The sequence below is a fragment of the Lepisma saccharinum genome, chromosome 2 (assembly GCF_977018435.1).
Source record: "Lepisma saccharinum chromosome 2, izLepSacc3.1, whole genome shotgun sequence".
Taxonomy (NCBI): Eukaryota; Metazoa; Arthropoda; class Insecta; order Zygentoma; family Lepismatidae; genus Lepisma; species Lepisma saccharinum.
Genome location: NC_139230.1, coordinates 34,433,144 through 34,449,873, shown reverse-complemented (window position 1 = coordinate 34,449,873; position 16,730 = coordinate 34,433,144). Strand labels below are relative to the sequence as shown.

The following is a 16,730-nucleotide window of genomic DNA, read 5'->3' as shown; positions in this document are numbered from 1 at the left end:
CTCCTTGGATTGGTTACGGAAAAAAGGGGAGGGACCACTCATTGGAGAGGAAGTTCCCCACAACTCTGTAGCACGGCGCCAGATGCTCACATGCTTCACCTTGGCAGGGAACTAGGGCTTTCAATGGCCACTCCAGCATACCGTGTTGGTGATTTTAACATGCTTTTTCGTGAGTTTTAAGGGTTTTTAACGAAGGTATTTAGTTTTAAGTTTGTATGTGTCGAGCGCCATGAAGTGTATTTAACCCCAATCTTTTACCTTGTATCCTCGTATGACACTTCTCTGACATGGCTTGATGTTCCGAGCCTAAAATACGACCACCTGAAGAAGGAAGCAGTAAAGCTTCCGAAACGTAGTTTTCAACAAATATATACTCACTTACGTAAGTAGACGAAATTTAATACTTTTAACGTATTTTTATTTTCAAATCGTATAAAACCAGAGTAGAATTCTTAGAATTGTAACTTTTTGTAGCAGTTTGCCAAAGTGAAGAAGTTGGAAGGCTGTGATATCGTTACGTTAACGATATACTGTAAAATTCGATACGAATTTGCCAATCTTTCAAAATAATATTTGGATTATGAACAATAGTTGAAATGTAGTTGAATTGATTGAGTTGGTATTTTTTAGTCCACTTTATGCACAGTAAGGCTAATCAAGACTGGACCTACAGTTTAAAGTTGGATTCGAAACACTATGTCCTCCCCCCCCCTGTTATCGAACCCAGGACCCCTTGATTACAAGGCAGGACAGTCAAAGAAAATGGTGGAAGCACGATCATCCTTCAAGGAGTGCAAGATCATTTTGAAGTGATATTTGAAGGGCGTAAAACATGGTAAGTGACATTTTGGTCATTTCTGAGTTCATTAAGAAACAAGGTTATTAGAAGCTATACTGTAGATAAATTGTTTTTGTGTTGTGTTTACCAATTTCAGAAGGCTTCACTGAGTCCAATGCAAATTGTTTGACATGGCATTCTCTTGAATACTGAGGGATGACACATTTTACTTTGTGACTCAAAAATGACCAAAATGTCACTTACCATTTTTTTACACCCAAGCCATTCATTTGCAATTCGAGAATGTTGTGGAAGTATAATGACAATGGAGGGGTGAGTATGCACCAGAACCTCCAAGATGCCTAACAATTGCATGCATTCATGATAAGTTTGAGACACATGGTACTGTGTGTTATCTGCACATGGGATAATCTGGGAGCCTTCACACAGCAACATGCCTTGCTTCTTTTGCTGTTGTGTTGGATCAGTTTACATGCTCACCACAGATGTCTACCAAACAATGTGTACGCAAGATAGAAGTTAGCAGAACAAGCATGTGATAATTCTAGAAACAGCATAACGGAAAGTTTTCATCACAAGATTATTACATGCACTGAAAGAAGACTAGTCTAAAACATATGCTAAGGCCCGGTAAATTTTCATCTTTTTCCAGATGAGCATGTGGAATTTCTGGAGTGCAGTACCCACAATTATATCAGTTCACTGTTCCATCCAAGTCAACCCAGGGGTGCCCACAGGGGGGGGGGGGGGATTATGGTGTAGGATGTGCAATAGAGATTTTTGGGGGGATTTTTTCCCTTCAAATAATATAAAATTCAACATTTATATATTATTCCAAAATATATGTGAAAATTTTACACCTTAAAATGCACCATATATAATCCATTAGATGAAGAAAAAAGTGTTAAAGGGTATCATCGAAGGGGCGGGGTTGGAAGAATATCCAGCTGTTACATATTAGGCCATAATTGACACGTGGGTACTAGGGGGGACTCTGAATTAAATGTTGGGAGGGACAGTGTCCAACTCGAAGTCTTACATTAGGACGGGTATTTTAGTTAGAGGGGAATTGAGCATTAAATTGAGGGGGTATCCAATTCTTGTGTATTAGTATTGTCTTAGACTGTTGCGGAAATTCTGGTGTGGAGACTGATAATTAATTTTCAGGAGGAGGCTATATCCACTCTTCAATATCAACATTAAGTCTAAAATTGGCATGGAAATTTTGGTGGTAGGATTGAGTATTAAATTTGAAGGGGGAGATAGGAAGCTCTTGATAAAGTGTTGAATCTTAGATTGTCAAGGGATTTCTATAGTGGAGAGAGAGTTCTAACATTAAATTTTGGAGACTGTATTTAGCGATATGGTATCCACATGTTTTCGAGCCCGAACGTGTCAAAAGAGAAGCTGGAAAATATTAAATATCTCGGGATCCTAAGAAAGTATTGACAACCCATAAAATAAATATTCTTGAAAGCCTGCAAAGAAATGGATGTAAAAAAAATTTCTTGCTCACTTCGCTTGCATTCATGCCTTGCAAGGATGCATGTATGGTGGTTTACTGAGGTGAATTTCAAGTTTTATACTGTAGCTGCATAACAAGAAACAAGCGATATTCTCAATATTCATTAATAACATACATTACTTCTTAAAATATAGTGCTTAGTGGTGATATACTGTTTAATTTAAAGCAGGTGTATCATTTAGAACAAAAATATATCAAATCCACATTTCTAATTTCTTGTCACAGGAAAATTTTACTTTAGCAAGTTAAATTTGCACTATAGATAAAATCCACATAATTATTGTTATGGGTTACTAAAATAATTATATTTACCCCAAGAAAACTAGGGGGGGGGGAGTTCTTTGAAAGATGAACGTTATTATATTATCGCCCTGAGCTTAAGAATATCTAGCTATGGTTCTGTCATGCTTGAGTGAAACTGTGCTTCATCAGACCAAACATTTTTTCCCACAAACTCCCTATCCTCTTGTACCATGTTTTGGAACCACTCACAATACTGCTCTCCTAGAACAACAACCATGTTTCCGCCATTTTCTTTGACTGTCCAGTGTCACATGGCCATTTTTTGAGCAAACATCAAATAACACATTGCTACCATAATTCAACTCAACTTCAAAAAGTAATACATAGATAACATCTCCAAGTGTGTATACATTTTTTTGGCACCCCCTGTATACCTTATTATTAGAAGAAATCTTCAAGCACCTAAGAAGGAAATTAATATGCATTAATATTACAAAAACAACAAAAAAAAACACACTTCTCCTTATGAAACCTCATCTTATCAATTTTGTTCCCTCATCCCCACATAACCATACAGCAATGAAAATTCTTCCTGTGTGCACTACATATATGTACCCACAGTTGAGGAAACTTTTGTAAAGCAGCACTCAATAGTACAATAACATATTGCACAATGGCATTTTGTAGGTTCTACAGTAAGAAATATTGGAACAACAGACTCGCATACGTAAGTACAGTTTTTAACATCCTTTATTTATATATTGCACAATATGGAAGAAAACGTGGCCCAAGTTCCTTTTGTTTTATTGCAATTACATCATGCTACTAATGCAATTTTTATGTGGTTCAATTTCGATGTACGTCTGTTAACACATACTGCGGAGTTTTAGCGATTACTTAAGATTTTGTTCAATATATGCTTTCGTGGTTATGTTAGGCAGGTTAGGTTTGGTTCCCTTAGCATTAAAATAAAGTCCCAAAAAGCATTCGGCTAAGGTACCGATTTACTTCTACATTCATTCCCACTCTTCTACAATATTTACTGTTGCTTGTCGATGGAGAATATCTTGTCCATGAGAAGGTAATTTTCAAGTTGTTTTTTTCAACATAAATAACCTTTTTCTGAGTCCAAACAGTGCTCATTACTTTAAGGAAAGTTCACATTTCGTGTGACAATAATTTCCAAAATTTTACGATAATAGTCTTTGTGCTAGGAGAAATCATAAAACAATCGGAACCGTTACCGAAAATGCATTCAAAACTACAAAACAGCACTCCCAAAATTACATCTAGAATGGGTGCTTTTTCAGCTTACTATTTGAATTTCATGAAATTTCATTAAAACAATCCACTTATTGAGGATATATAATTGTCATTGTCATTTTTCGAAAATAATTCACCAAAAAATGTTGGAAAATGTCCAAAGATGGACTCACCCATCATAGCAATGTGAACTCTTCATTATGTGTGTTGAAGCAGAAAGTTTCAAAAAGCTGTCATGATGATCAACCACCAAAAAATCCACATAAAAATTACACTGTTGAAAGTATCACCTGCAAGTTAGTTTCCTCTGAAAATACATTAAGTATTTAGAAAGTATGGAAAAAACATACCTAAGCAAGAGTATGAGCCTTCATTGTTTATACAAAACTCGCTTCTCTTACAGGGTGTAGGACTCATCAGACATTCATCCACATCAACACAACCCTGGTCCTTCTCTAGAAGCCATCCTGCATTACAAGCTATGCAACCTAGAAGTAAAATAATACTACTTAGATTATATTCATAGCATTGATATTGATTAATTCTTGAACAGTCAGTAGAAATTTAGTTCAGTTACATTTCTACTCTTTCTAGTTCTCCTATATTATTTTTCTTCCACCTTTGGCTAACTGTGACTAATGAATGTTCATTATATGAAACTTGTAAAGGAACACCCATGCCTAAACTGAGACTTGAACTCAGAATCTTAAAAGACAATATCTTCACTGGTAACTCAATATGCACAGCCATCAAAGCAGTCAGTGTTGTTACAGAATAATATTAAAACAACTACTGAAATTCATACAACTTGTACATTCATGGCAGAAAACCTTTCATGGTATATTATTGGAGATGTGCACACATCATTCTTCAAGGAAATACAGAATGAGAGTTTACATACTGTGATGTTCATTTGAGAGGATTTCATGTAGGAAGCGCATTTTTATACCCGATTTTCCCACAAAATGATGCATGTTCAAGATTTATTAAGAAATTGTACTTGTTCTTTTATCTGGCTTGAACTGCAAGTAAGTGGTCACCTCCTGACAGACACCTGCAAGACATCATGGCACTGGCTGTACGTCATTTTGCATCAGCAAGAAACTTCATTCTCAATATCTGTCTTTCTATATGGCAAAGGAAAGCTTCACATCATTATTTAAGTGTAAAACAGTGTAATGATTATGCTAATCATATACAGTAACAAATGACCTGTACAAGTACTATTGTGTTGCTAGTCACAAGATCCAGCCTCATGGTAAACAGTCCAACATGGTATAGCCCCACACGGAGCATACAAACAATAAAAAAGGTTAAATAAGTTCTCAAATTTAAATTTTAGTTTATTTTCTGACAACACTTTCTTGAGTAAGATATCCATTGCACAATAACTTAGGATATTTGGATAGACTATAGGAGGTGAGGATTATGAATGCAAATTAGATGCAAATTTACATATTACAATGTATCAAATTTCCAAATCAAATTTTATTTGCCAATAGCCCTTAAATATCATTTTACATACAGAATTTGAACCTGAAATTCAATCAGTTTTTGTACTGAAATGTTCTTCATTTACTGAAAGCTAAATTCTCCTTACTGTACAATAAAATTTGTAAGTGGCCATATACTTCTACAAATCCTCTATTTGTATATCACCGAGTGCAGATCACTGTTTAGTACTCTTGGCTTCATAGTACATTAACACTTTTATCTCAATTAAAAAAAAAAATCATCATTACTTACAATAAAATTTGCTACATAAAAAAATTACGCTTGTTTTAATGTATTAAAATTAAAGTGTTAGTGGTAGCAACAAGCAACTTGCATCATCAGAAGGTGTTTGAAGTGCACTGTACAAGCTGGCAGTTTATTGTGTCAGCCTAAAATTCATTTTTCTTCTGTAACCATGTTACAGACTTGCAGGATGATGGAAGGGAACAAACGCAACAAAATGAGATAGGGAACCCTTGGTCCAGAAATGCTCCAGTCAAAAGTTACAAGCCAAAACCTTCGAAGGGCAGGCAACCATGCCCAATGTGGAGGGGAACCATAAAAGAAAGGGGAAAGAATCCACCATGCATGCCCTGGAGAAGACGTAACATCAAATTCGACATGTGTAGTCTAGAAGCATGAGTCTCGCGGCTGCAATCAGTGCAATGGAGTATATACTAGAGGAACTGGCTGATATGGTGTTTGTGTATCGACGAGCAAATGGCAACTGTAGGGAAGCAGAAAGGTTATATCGGACCATGCATCCATGGTGCAGACATCCAGTGCACACCATGTTTCCCAGTCTTTCCAATGATTATGGGAAGCAGGCCAAGCATGACTTCAATTCCACGAGCAAGGAGGACAAAGAACTGCAAGGACACCCGACCTTGAAGAAGCAGTGCTGGATCGGGTGGAAGGACAACCATTCATTAGTACATGGGCTGTGGCACGTGAAATTGATGTAGCCCATTGTACTGTTTGGAAAGTTCTGAGGGAGCAGCAGCTGCACCCTTACCATCCATCAAGACAGATTTGCTGTAAGCATGTGGGCAGGCATTGTCGGCGAACATTTAATAGGTCCGTATCTTTTACCGCCACGATTAACTGGACCAGTGTACACTGCATTTCTGAGAGACATCCTCCCCGAGTTATTGGAACATGTCCTACTTCTCGTTCGTCAACACATGTGGTTTTAGCATGATGGGGCCCCAGCCCACTTCGTAGCTGGTGCTCGTGATATTCAGACACAGACCTTCCCACAGCAGTGGATAGGGAGAGGCGGATCTGTTGCTTGGCCTGCCCATTCACCTGATCTGACCCCACTTGATTGGGGGGGGGGGGGGTCATGTCAAAAGTTTTGTCTACGCAACACTTGTGAGTACTGTAGAGGAATTCTTGGCAAGAATCCTTGCAGCCTGTGATCTGGTCCAAACGACTCCTGGGATATTAGAGCAGATGCGACAGAGCTAATTGCAATGCTGTCATGCCTGTATCGAGGCAGGAGAGCGTCACTTTGAACAACTGCTGTAATGATGGCTGGAGTTACTACTGATTAAAGCCACTACAGTGATTCTTGTGTGTTTGTTTTCCACTTCCCCAGACATCTTTTATGGTTCCCCTATGCATTGTGCATGGTTGCCTGCCCTTCGAAGGTTTTGGCTTGTAACTTTTGACTGGGACATTTCCAGACCAGGGTTTCCTATCTCATTTTGTCATGTTTGTTCCCTTCCATCATCCCTGCAAGTCTGTAACACGGTCATAGAAACAACCTGTACATGTGTATATACAATGCTTCTATTGAAAAACCTCTCTGCTCTCTTGACAACTAAAGGCTATGAAGCACTCCACATATTAGTATCTATACTGGCATGCCATCTGCAACCCCACAACCCCCCCCCCCCCCCACCACCACTAACAAAACGGTGGTAATGCTGTCACCTTGTAATCAAGGGGTCCTGGTCTGAATTTCTGGTGGAAGTACAAACAACTAGTACTTTTATGGAATGGCTATTTTGTTGGCTACTAATATTTTGGGTTTAACCTTTTGAGTCCCAAGGCCATTTTCACAAGTAAGCCTCTCAGTCCCGAGCCGATTTTGAGCAAAATGCAGAGTTTCAATTAAATGAGTGTAGATCGGAGACTAATTGCCCTAGAGAGATATGAGGGATATACCGTTGTACGCGGAATGAACCAGAGATTCAGACTATATGAAATTTATGCAAATTCGGCGTATATATGGAGGGGGAAAGAGGGGGAATCCCCTGAAAATACTTGTTTTTTTTTAAAAAATGGGGATTCGCCCCCGCCCCCCCGAAAAAAGGATTTGAAAAGTTCAAAATGCACATAGAAATTATCGCTGGCATGTAAGGAACACAAAAATATTTGCATTATTATCATATGACCAATGTAACTTGAGTTGTACATCCCAAAAAGGAATGGTCGGCACGCCACTGATTCAAGCTTCAAAATGCAGCGGTACCTTGAAATGACTTTAGCTAAGAGGCTATTTGCCCTGGAGATATGAACTATATACCGTTGTACGCAGAATGAATCACAGATTCAGACGATATATAATTTATGCACCTTCGGCGTATATATGGAGGGGGAAAGGGGGGAAATCCCCTGAAAATACTTCTTTTTTAAAAAAATGGGGTTTCGCCACCCCCCCGAAAAAAGGATATGAAAAGTTCAAAATGCACATAGAAATTATCGATGGCATGTAAGGAACACAAAAATATTTGCATCATTGTCGTATGACCAATGTAACTTGAGTTGTAAACCCAAAAGGAATGGTGGGCACGCCACTGATTCAAGCTTCAAAATGCAGCGGTACCTTGAAATGACTATAGCTCAGAAACTAAATGCCCTAGAGATATGAAAGATATACCGTTGTACGCAGAATGAATCACAGATTCAGACGATATATAACTTATGCACATTCGGCGTACATATGGAGGGGGAAAGGGGGGAAATCCCCTCAAAAATACTTTTCTTAAAAAAATGGCGTTTCCCCCCGCCTGCCCCCCAAAAAAATTTCAAAATGCACAAAATGCAAAATTTATGCAAATTTGGCGTATATATGGAGGGGGAAGGGAGAAAACCCCCAAAAATTATTTTTAAAAATTATTGAAATGTTTGAAATTTATATTTTCCCTTGAAAAGAGAAGTCCCTTTTCCCGCCTTTTCACCTCCATTTTCATGAAGAAAAAAAAAGGTGCAAGAAACATTTCTGTTAAATACATGTGTTAGGAACAATATAAAAGAAAAAAATCGAAATTCTAGCCAAAAATAGAAAAGTTATAATGTAAAAACTACGACCTTGACACAGCGTCTCGATCGAGACACTTGGGACCGTGAGGGTTACAGTTGGGTATCTCGTTCGAGATGCTTGGGATCCAAAAGGTTAATAGAAACATATCTAATGCTCAGTTTGCATTCATATTGCTAACTGAATAACCAATACAACAAATAATTTTAATATTTCAATTAGTAATTCAAGTGGGAACTACTCTGTTGGGGCTTCATTTGTTTGTCCAGAGTTGTTCAAAATGTCTCATGGGAAAGGTTTGCAGTCACCAACACCCCTACTACTTTGAGCAAAGAATTTTGTAACAAATTGATAAAGAGATCCTTGTTTCTGTATGAACCATGATTTGAGTTAGAGTTTTGTTTAAGTCCATTTTATGCACACATAGGCTAATTGGGACTGGAAGTTTAGTTGCAAGTGGGATCTGAACCACTACAAGCCTCTACTGGATAATGAACCCAGGAACTCTTTGCTGACAATGGCCATGCATAATACACTTTTTGATGGAAAATATATATATAAAACTAAATTACAAAATTAGTTTCGATTCCTGTTCAATTCCCAGTAGAACAGTGGTTCCAATTCCACTTTAAATTGTAGGTCTAATTACAATTATCTTATCTGAACATAAAGTGGACTTAAAATAAATGTTGACAAACTTTGACTTTGTAACATTGGATTATTTAAAATTAATTTACCTTCAGGTCCAGCTTTTGTGCACGTTCCTTGGCATGATGCATGGCACTTGGTACACAACAGCTTACTTGTATCACGGTATGATTCAAAATAGCCAATCGCACAGCTGTCACAAAAATCACCTTTGTACCCACTATCACATGCACAATTTCCATTTCCTTTTCTTGTTCCATCTCCCTGTGGAAAGAAATTGACAAATGTAACTATTATAATGTACTACAACATGATGCATTTAAAATAGACATGTCACAATACATGGCAGTCTTAAAATTGATCATATTAAAACATTACGCTTGTGAGGAGGTGAACATGGAGATTTGATATAAGGTACCAGTTTCCAAGTAGTTACAAGATTAATTCAACAAATTATGTTAGTATGTCATTATACTGTCCAAATGACATGATTGAACCTGTTGCTCGTACCTATAGTACAATAGCTTCAGACAAAGAAGAGAAATAGCTGGACCACGTGATTGTTTTGATTTGATTTATTTTATTTTACTTCGCGTTTTGTGCCTCTTGGCTAATTTGCGAAGATGGGGATGAGTGATGAAATGATGAAATTGATGAATGGACATTCACAATCAACCATGCCCGAGAGGGATTCGAACCTGGGACCCCTGGCGTTGCAGCTCGATGTGCTAACCACTCAGCCACAGGGTTCAGCAGGACCACGTGATTGTGTTCTACGTGATCTAATATTGCATATGGAAATTGTTACTTACTTCATCTTCCAAGTGATAGGTGTTTATACCTCTATGCCATGTTATGATAGCTCATAATTTGTACTTTACAGCAATGTACTTAAGTAGTTTAGACTTTAATCTAATGTCCTGTTTATAATGAAGGAAAAATAACACTATGTATGGTAGACTCAATATGGCCTACATAGAAATAGATCATGAAAGACATGTGCAAATGTGACAATTGTTACTTTTATGTTCACATAGTGTGTGTAGAAGTCACCAAGGATGATGTAGGACCTTTCATTTGCCCAGACTGTGATGTGCAATCCATGGTCTTCTGGTGACAAGTTTTGACATGTGCTGTATTTATTGCTTTGTAAACGTCATTATATCATTATGTAAATAAAACGTAAGTGTATCAACACATGTATCTACCTATGAAAATAACATTGCGGTACTTTCTTTACAATTTCCTGTTGCATTTTTTGATGTAAAAGAACAAAATATATTACTAATCCATATTGGGTACGTATGTTCCCAATATGGCCTAAATATTAGTATTTAACAAAATCTTCCCTGCAATCATGTAATTATTTGGAACTGGCTCCAATTTTCAGTAAACGTCCTGAAATGTTCTCTCTCTTGACTCTTGCCATTAGTTTTACCATTCTGACTTTGTACACCACTAGAAACAATAAATAAATCTTAGGTAGGCCATATTGGGTTAAGGCACCTTATATTTTAGCATTTTAAACTATTAATTTACCTGAAACTCAATGAACAATAATTCAAATTATTTAGAGGACTTAAGTTGTCATGTGCAAACTATATGCAAGATGATTAAGTAAACTTAGTTGTTAATGAATTAAATGCATTAAGAACTTTCCTTTCTATGAACTTTACAGTTTTAGTAAATGAGCACATGTGTTCAATACTAAAAAAGGCCTCTCCGATGGCGTAGTGGTAGCATCGTCGCCTTGTAATCAAGGGGTCCCAGGTTTGATTCTTGGTGGAGGCACATAGTGGTTCGCATCCCACTTTAAACTGTAGGTCCAATCCTGATTAGCCTTACTGTGCATAAAGTGGACTTAAAACACCAATTAAATCAATCAATACTGAAAAGGTTAAAATAGCACCACTTCTGTAATGGATATGCTTATACTGAAACAGTATTTCAATAAAGAACATTATTCACTGCTAGAAAATTTTCAGTAAAATGCTAGAAATCAATTTACCAGTATCTAGAATTTCATACACGGAAAATGTGTATGCAATATTGTGTCTACTGTGAATAGATATCCAAACATCTGCATCAACTTCAAATGGACATTCAAGCAACTCTTCAGATATCTTGAAATAAATGAAATTCTGTATGATGAGAATCAATTGCAATCCTATTTATTAATAATAAATTAGTTTTTGTGTAATACACAATATTCTCAAATGTTCAGGAAATTCCTTTAAGAAAAATACTCACAGCATGGCCACGATTAGTGCCACACACTACCCAAACCATGACGCTACTTCAGAGACTTGAAAACACATGGAAAGCTGCCAAATGTGGATTGAATTATATACAATAACAACTTGATACAAAAGAAAACATGACAAAATTGTTATTTTTAATTTTCCTACAACATATGGAGGAAGATTTTGCTTAGAGTTAAATAACCTCCCTCCCAGCAAATTGCGTTACAGGAAGTCCTTAACAGAAACTGCTTGTTTTGTAATGTTTCCACTTTTCACAATTACAGTTACAATTACAATTGAAATAAGCACGTACCTTGTCACAAGGATGCTGGAAAAGGTGTCCTCTCAAATACAAATATTTCTGGCACCTTATCTTAGATTAGACATTGCTACTTTATCCTCAGGGTACCAGTTTCATAGATCGGAGACACATTAAAATTGGATATTTTGTGTTTCGCATGGTTCGTACTTACCAATTGTGTATTGCGGAACTTAGTTAAAGGTGCCATTATGCTTTTTACATGAAAACAAACTCAATTTTTCACATCCTTTCTTCTCTTCCAGAACACACAATATGACGGGCACATCTTGACTCACGTTGTGGGTATGCAGTGTTTCAACCTTCTTCACCGAAAAATAGCTACTATCGTGTTCGTCACCGGTGGAAATTATACATTATGCATGGGTAGCTGATGGATAGCCCCACGAACCATTATGCACGGTAGCTGACTGATAGCCCCACGAACCATTCACAGATAGCCCCACAAACCATTCACGGATAGCCCCATGAACCATTCATGGATAGCCCCACGAACCATTCACGGATAGCCCCACGAACCATTCACGGATAGCCCCATGAACCATTTCCGATAAGGTTTGGTTACATTAGGCAAGCATAGTAAAAAAAGGGTGGGTTGAAACAATGACAGGGGCTTACGTCATCAAACGTACACAGCATCCAGTTGTCGTAGGGCAAGCAAATGAAAGCAATGGCAATTGTGTGTCGGTGAGATATTTCTCTTGAAAAATACATGATTTCCCGGTCAAATATATTCCACGATTAAAGAAAATACCTCAACGAACATTGTAAACCTTGGAGAAACTCATTTCCGTAAGTAGTTTCTTGTGCAAAATTGAAGAAATGTGTCTCCGATGTATGAAACTGTTACCATCCTCAGTTGTCGCGAGTGTGCCAGCAGCTTATCGGGGGAGTTGTCAGCTGCCAGAGGGCGCTTCATACTTCACGAATGCGACACCTGTCGGCAGTGATGCCAACTGTAGGGACATGTCCCTACGCATAGGGACTTTTCACTATATTTTGCCCACGTAGCAATGTAGGGATAGATTTTGCCAAATGAGGGAAAACGTAGGGACTTTTTTCAATCTTGGAAAATAACATTTTATTGTGCAAAGGTGCAAAGCTTACTTGCCAGTCAGTTGCACTTTCTTCGCACTCTGTTCAAAATGAATGGATTAGTTTATCTGGATACTTTAGCGAGGAGGAGAAAAAATAACTAACTAACATATCTCCATCAGAATTTTGAAACATGTTATCGGTTACCAAGAACTTTCAAGGCAAGTTCTTTTTTGAAAACATTTCCACTCTCGCGAAAATAGTGCTAACATTGCCACATCCTAACCTGGAAACTGAAAGAATATTTTCAATGTTAAGTGATACAGAAACAAAAACGAGAATTAAAATGGGACCAGCATTGTTAAAGACTGCAAGAAATACAGCATCATCAACCAACATCTATCTCTTCACAGCAGCAGCATGTATGACTTCAAATAACATTATCAACAGTAAACTACTCAACGTTATTCATTAAGGCAAGAATTTACAATACCGGACCATTCTGTAATTTCTATGCTACGTCTTATACTCACGAAATAATTAGTCGTGATGATTTATCTCAGGTTAACATGTTCGGGTGAGGTGAAAAAATTGTTCATTAACGTGTAGAAGTTGTAAAATAAGCTTTTCAATTCTCGCAATGATTCTCCGTATACAAGTATGGTAGCCATATTTGTTGATATGAACAATTGACATTCACAATTAGTTACGCTGTCTACTGCTTTGCCACACTGTTGATTTCATACTTGTAGAGCATGGATTGTGTAAGAATGGTGGAAGAGAACAGTAAAAAACTTGTTAATGGTGTACAGATTGTTAGGTTGAGTGTGCATGAGGATGGCCGTGGGCTAATTAAGAAACTTACGGATTTCGGTATTTTGCCCAAAGAAGGTGCTTACATGTGACAGTGACAATCACGATGTAGAAGAACATGTGCAATGTGGACTGATTTGATTACAGGTAAGTTTGGCAACAGCGCATCGATCGTAAAATTGCAGGATACGAAAATGGCGTATTCGATGATGAACGTTTGCCATTAAAGTGCTACGAAAATAAGATTTTTTTATCAGTTCGTAATCACAATTAGCGCAACACCATTCACGGATAGCCCCACTGACCATTCTCGGTAAGGTTAGGTTAGGTTAGGTTAGGTTTGGCAATGCAAACAGTTAAAATTTGGGGTCAAAAAACCATGCACGGGTAGCCCCACAAACCATTGACGGATAGCCCCACGAACCATTCATGGTTAGGTGAGGTTAGGCAAACATAGTTAAAATTTGGGGTCGAAGTAAAGGTAAAGGTAAAGTGCTCCCCTGTGCATAGCACCACGCCATGAAGGCATATAGGGGGTGTGGGGGTAATGCCCCACACTTTCTTGATCTGGTCATGAGTGGGGGTGATGTGATCAGCATCATGCCCCTGACCACCTTTACCCCCCAGGGTTTCCCCCAGGTACCCATGTCATTCGACGCTGGGTGGGCACCGGAGTCGTAGTAATATCAGGAATGTATATTTCATTTTTTAAGTACTGGAAACACAATTTCGCTTATTTTGCAATTTCTACACGTGACCCCCAAATTTTAACTTCAAATGAATGATTAGGAGGCCTCGATTAGTGAGTATGCAAAATATTACAAAAATCGGGGAGGGGTCCGGTCGGTTTTGCATGCTCATGAGTTGTTGTTTTTTTTAGTCACTTTACTTGGCCTAGGAACATTTGGTCAGTTGAAGGGACATTTTGACTATGTCTGTAGGGACATTGCCAAAATATTATTGGCAACACTGGCGGCTACCAGACATAGTGAGTGCACGCTCTTGTTCACTTCTGTTTGCATTTTATCAGTACGCGTGTTGTTATACTGTGTTATTGAGTTAGTGTGCTATTCAGTGCTAGTGCTTTATTGTGTGTTAATTGTTATTCATTCATTAGTTATGCTGCTAAACAAATATAGTCTTGAACAAAGAGTTTTTATGTACGATAATTACGTGAAAACAAACTCTTGCAGAAAAGTGGTCAGGCGATTTGCAAGAAAATTTCCTGGCAATCCTGTTCCGGAAAGACAGACTGTTTACAACCTCGTTAAAAGATTATGAGAGACAGGATCTCTTGAACTTAAGAAACGTGTTGTATTGCTGTTGAAGGAGGTCATTTTCAACATTTCTTATAACACAGGAGGTTAGTGATCATCATTATTATTACTTTTAAATATCATTTTACACTTTCGGTTTGCTTTATGCACCACGATGCTGTCTTCCCTTTCTGTCAACTGAGGATAAAGTAGCGGTCTAATCTAAGATTAGAGTCAGAAATAAGGTGCCAGAAATATTTGTATTTGGGAGGACACCTTTTCCAGCATCCTTGCGACAAGGTACGTGCTTATTTCAATTGTAATTGTAACTGCAATTGTGAAAAGTGGAAACATTACAAAACAAGCAGTTTCTGTTACGGACTTCCTGTAACGCAATTTGCCGGGACCTGTTGCATGACGGGGCCGCAGAGCGGCCAACGCTCTCGCGGTAAAAGACTTAGATAACCTCCCTGTAGTACTTTCATCACATTATGCAGAAAGACATCTACTAGGTTGAAGTTGCAAACTGGCCAAATAACTAATGGCAGCACAAGCAAACATTGAGAATCATTTACGTATTTTACAACAGCATCACCATTTAAGATGTGCTACAGGCACATGAAAAAGTCTCCTTAGTGGTCACAATTTTTGTGTCATTTTCCATAAAGCAAATGTCTAGTAATGATGTCTTGCACCATATACATTGAGTCTTGTTACATTGTTCTCACAAAAATAAACTTGTGCCAACCTTTATGGTGGAGTGGTTAGCACAGAGTACTATGGTGCTAGGGGTCCATGGTTCAAATCCCAGCCCGGGCATGGATATTCTTAGTGAGTGTCAATTTCATCACATCATCAATCATCCTCATCTTTGTGATTAGCCACAAGTGAAAAAGGGCAAACACTTTGAAGGTAAAAGGTCTTATTCTAGCTATGGTGAAATATTAGTAGTGTTGCAAACAAAATTCTGAAGCACAATTGAAATATATTTATTTGGCATTGAAGACCTTTGGGTGAGTTTTTAACAGGTGACTACAGAGGAGAATTCTACTAACTTAGACCCCTTCCTTGGGACTTTTCTGGATCTGCCACTGGTTCCATTACCCTATACACTTTATTTTGCTATGACGACACAAATGAGCTAATAATACAGCATTATAATTATACATGACCATACGTTTGTTCAATTTGCCCCTATTTCTTTGCTTGACACAAGTGATTATTAGTTGTCCCTTACATGAAACAAGTGTCAGTATAGCATAGGTAGTTGCACACTAACAGAAAAAAGTGACACACCTCTGTTAAATAAAACAGTAAAATCAGAAAATTTGCATCTGCAGTGTAATGAGCCAATGAAAATATCCTCACAAGCAACAGTTCGGCAAACCCTGATTTACGCTGTTCTAAAGAGCAGGCAGTCTACCTACATGTTTCATATCTTGCACAATTGTACTGTCACCAGCAAACACAAACAGTGTATATGATGATCATCTAGATACAATAATAAAAATAATAATAAATAAAGTTGGGTTACTGGACATACATGCAAGACACTTTAAGCCCACTTTTACCTGTTTCTTTCATGAGAGTTTTGAATCACTGACATTGAAACTCCCCTTTTTACAAATATTACATACTGTAGTGTTAGACCAACATAAATATTTTATGTTTCTGTACAAAATTTACCAATGCCAGTAACAAATACTGAGCACATAAATTGGTCAATTTTTGATCTCTCCACTAAAGTTTGCATGTTCAAGTCCCAGCTTGGGCAAGGGCATTCTTTATGAGTGTCACGTGATCACTTTTATCTAATCATCACCC

General features: G+C 37.8%; 1 protein-coding gene across 3 annotated transcripts in view; it reads right to left on the bottom strand.

The window, feature by feature from the left end:
- Creld (Cysteine rich with EGF like domains) overlaps positions 1-16,730 on the bottom strand; it is a 134,575-nt gene that overhangs the window by 33,054 nt on the left and 84,791 nt on the right. For all 3 annotated transcript variants that reach the window (XM_083117255.1, XM_083117256.1, XM_083117254.1), the window contains exons 5-6: positions 9,330-9,504; positions 4,181-4,318 (exon numbers count right to left, since the gene is read on the bottom strand). In XM_083117255.1, the coding sequence (XP_082973381.1) occupies positions 4,181-4,318; positions 9,330-9,504 (313 nt within the window). The remainder of the gene's footprint in view (positions 1-4,180; positions 4,319-9,329; positions 9,505-16,730) is intronic.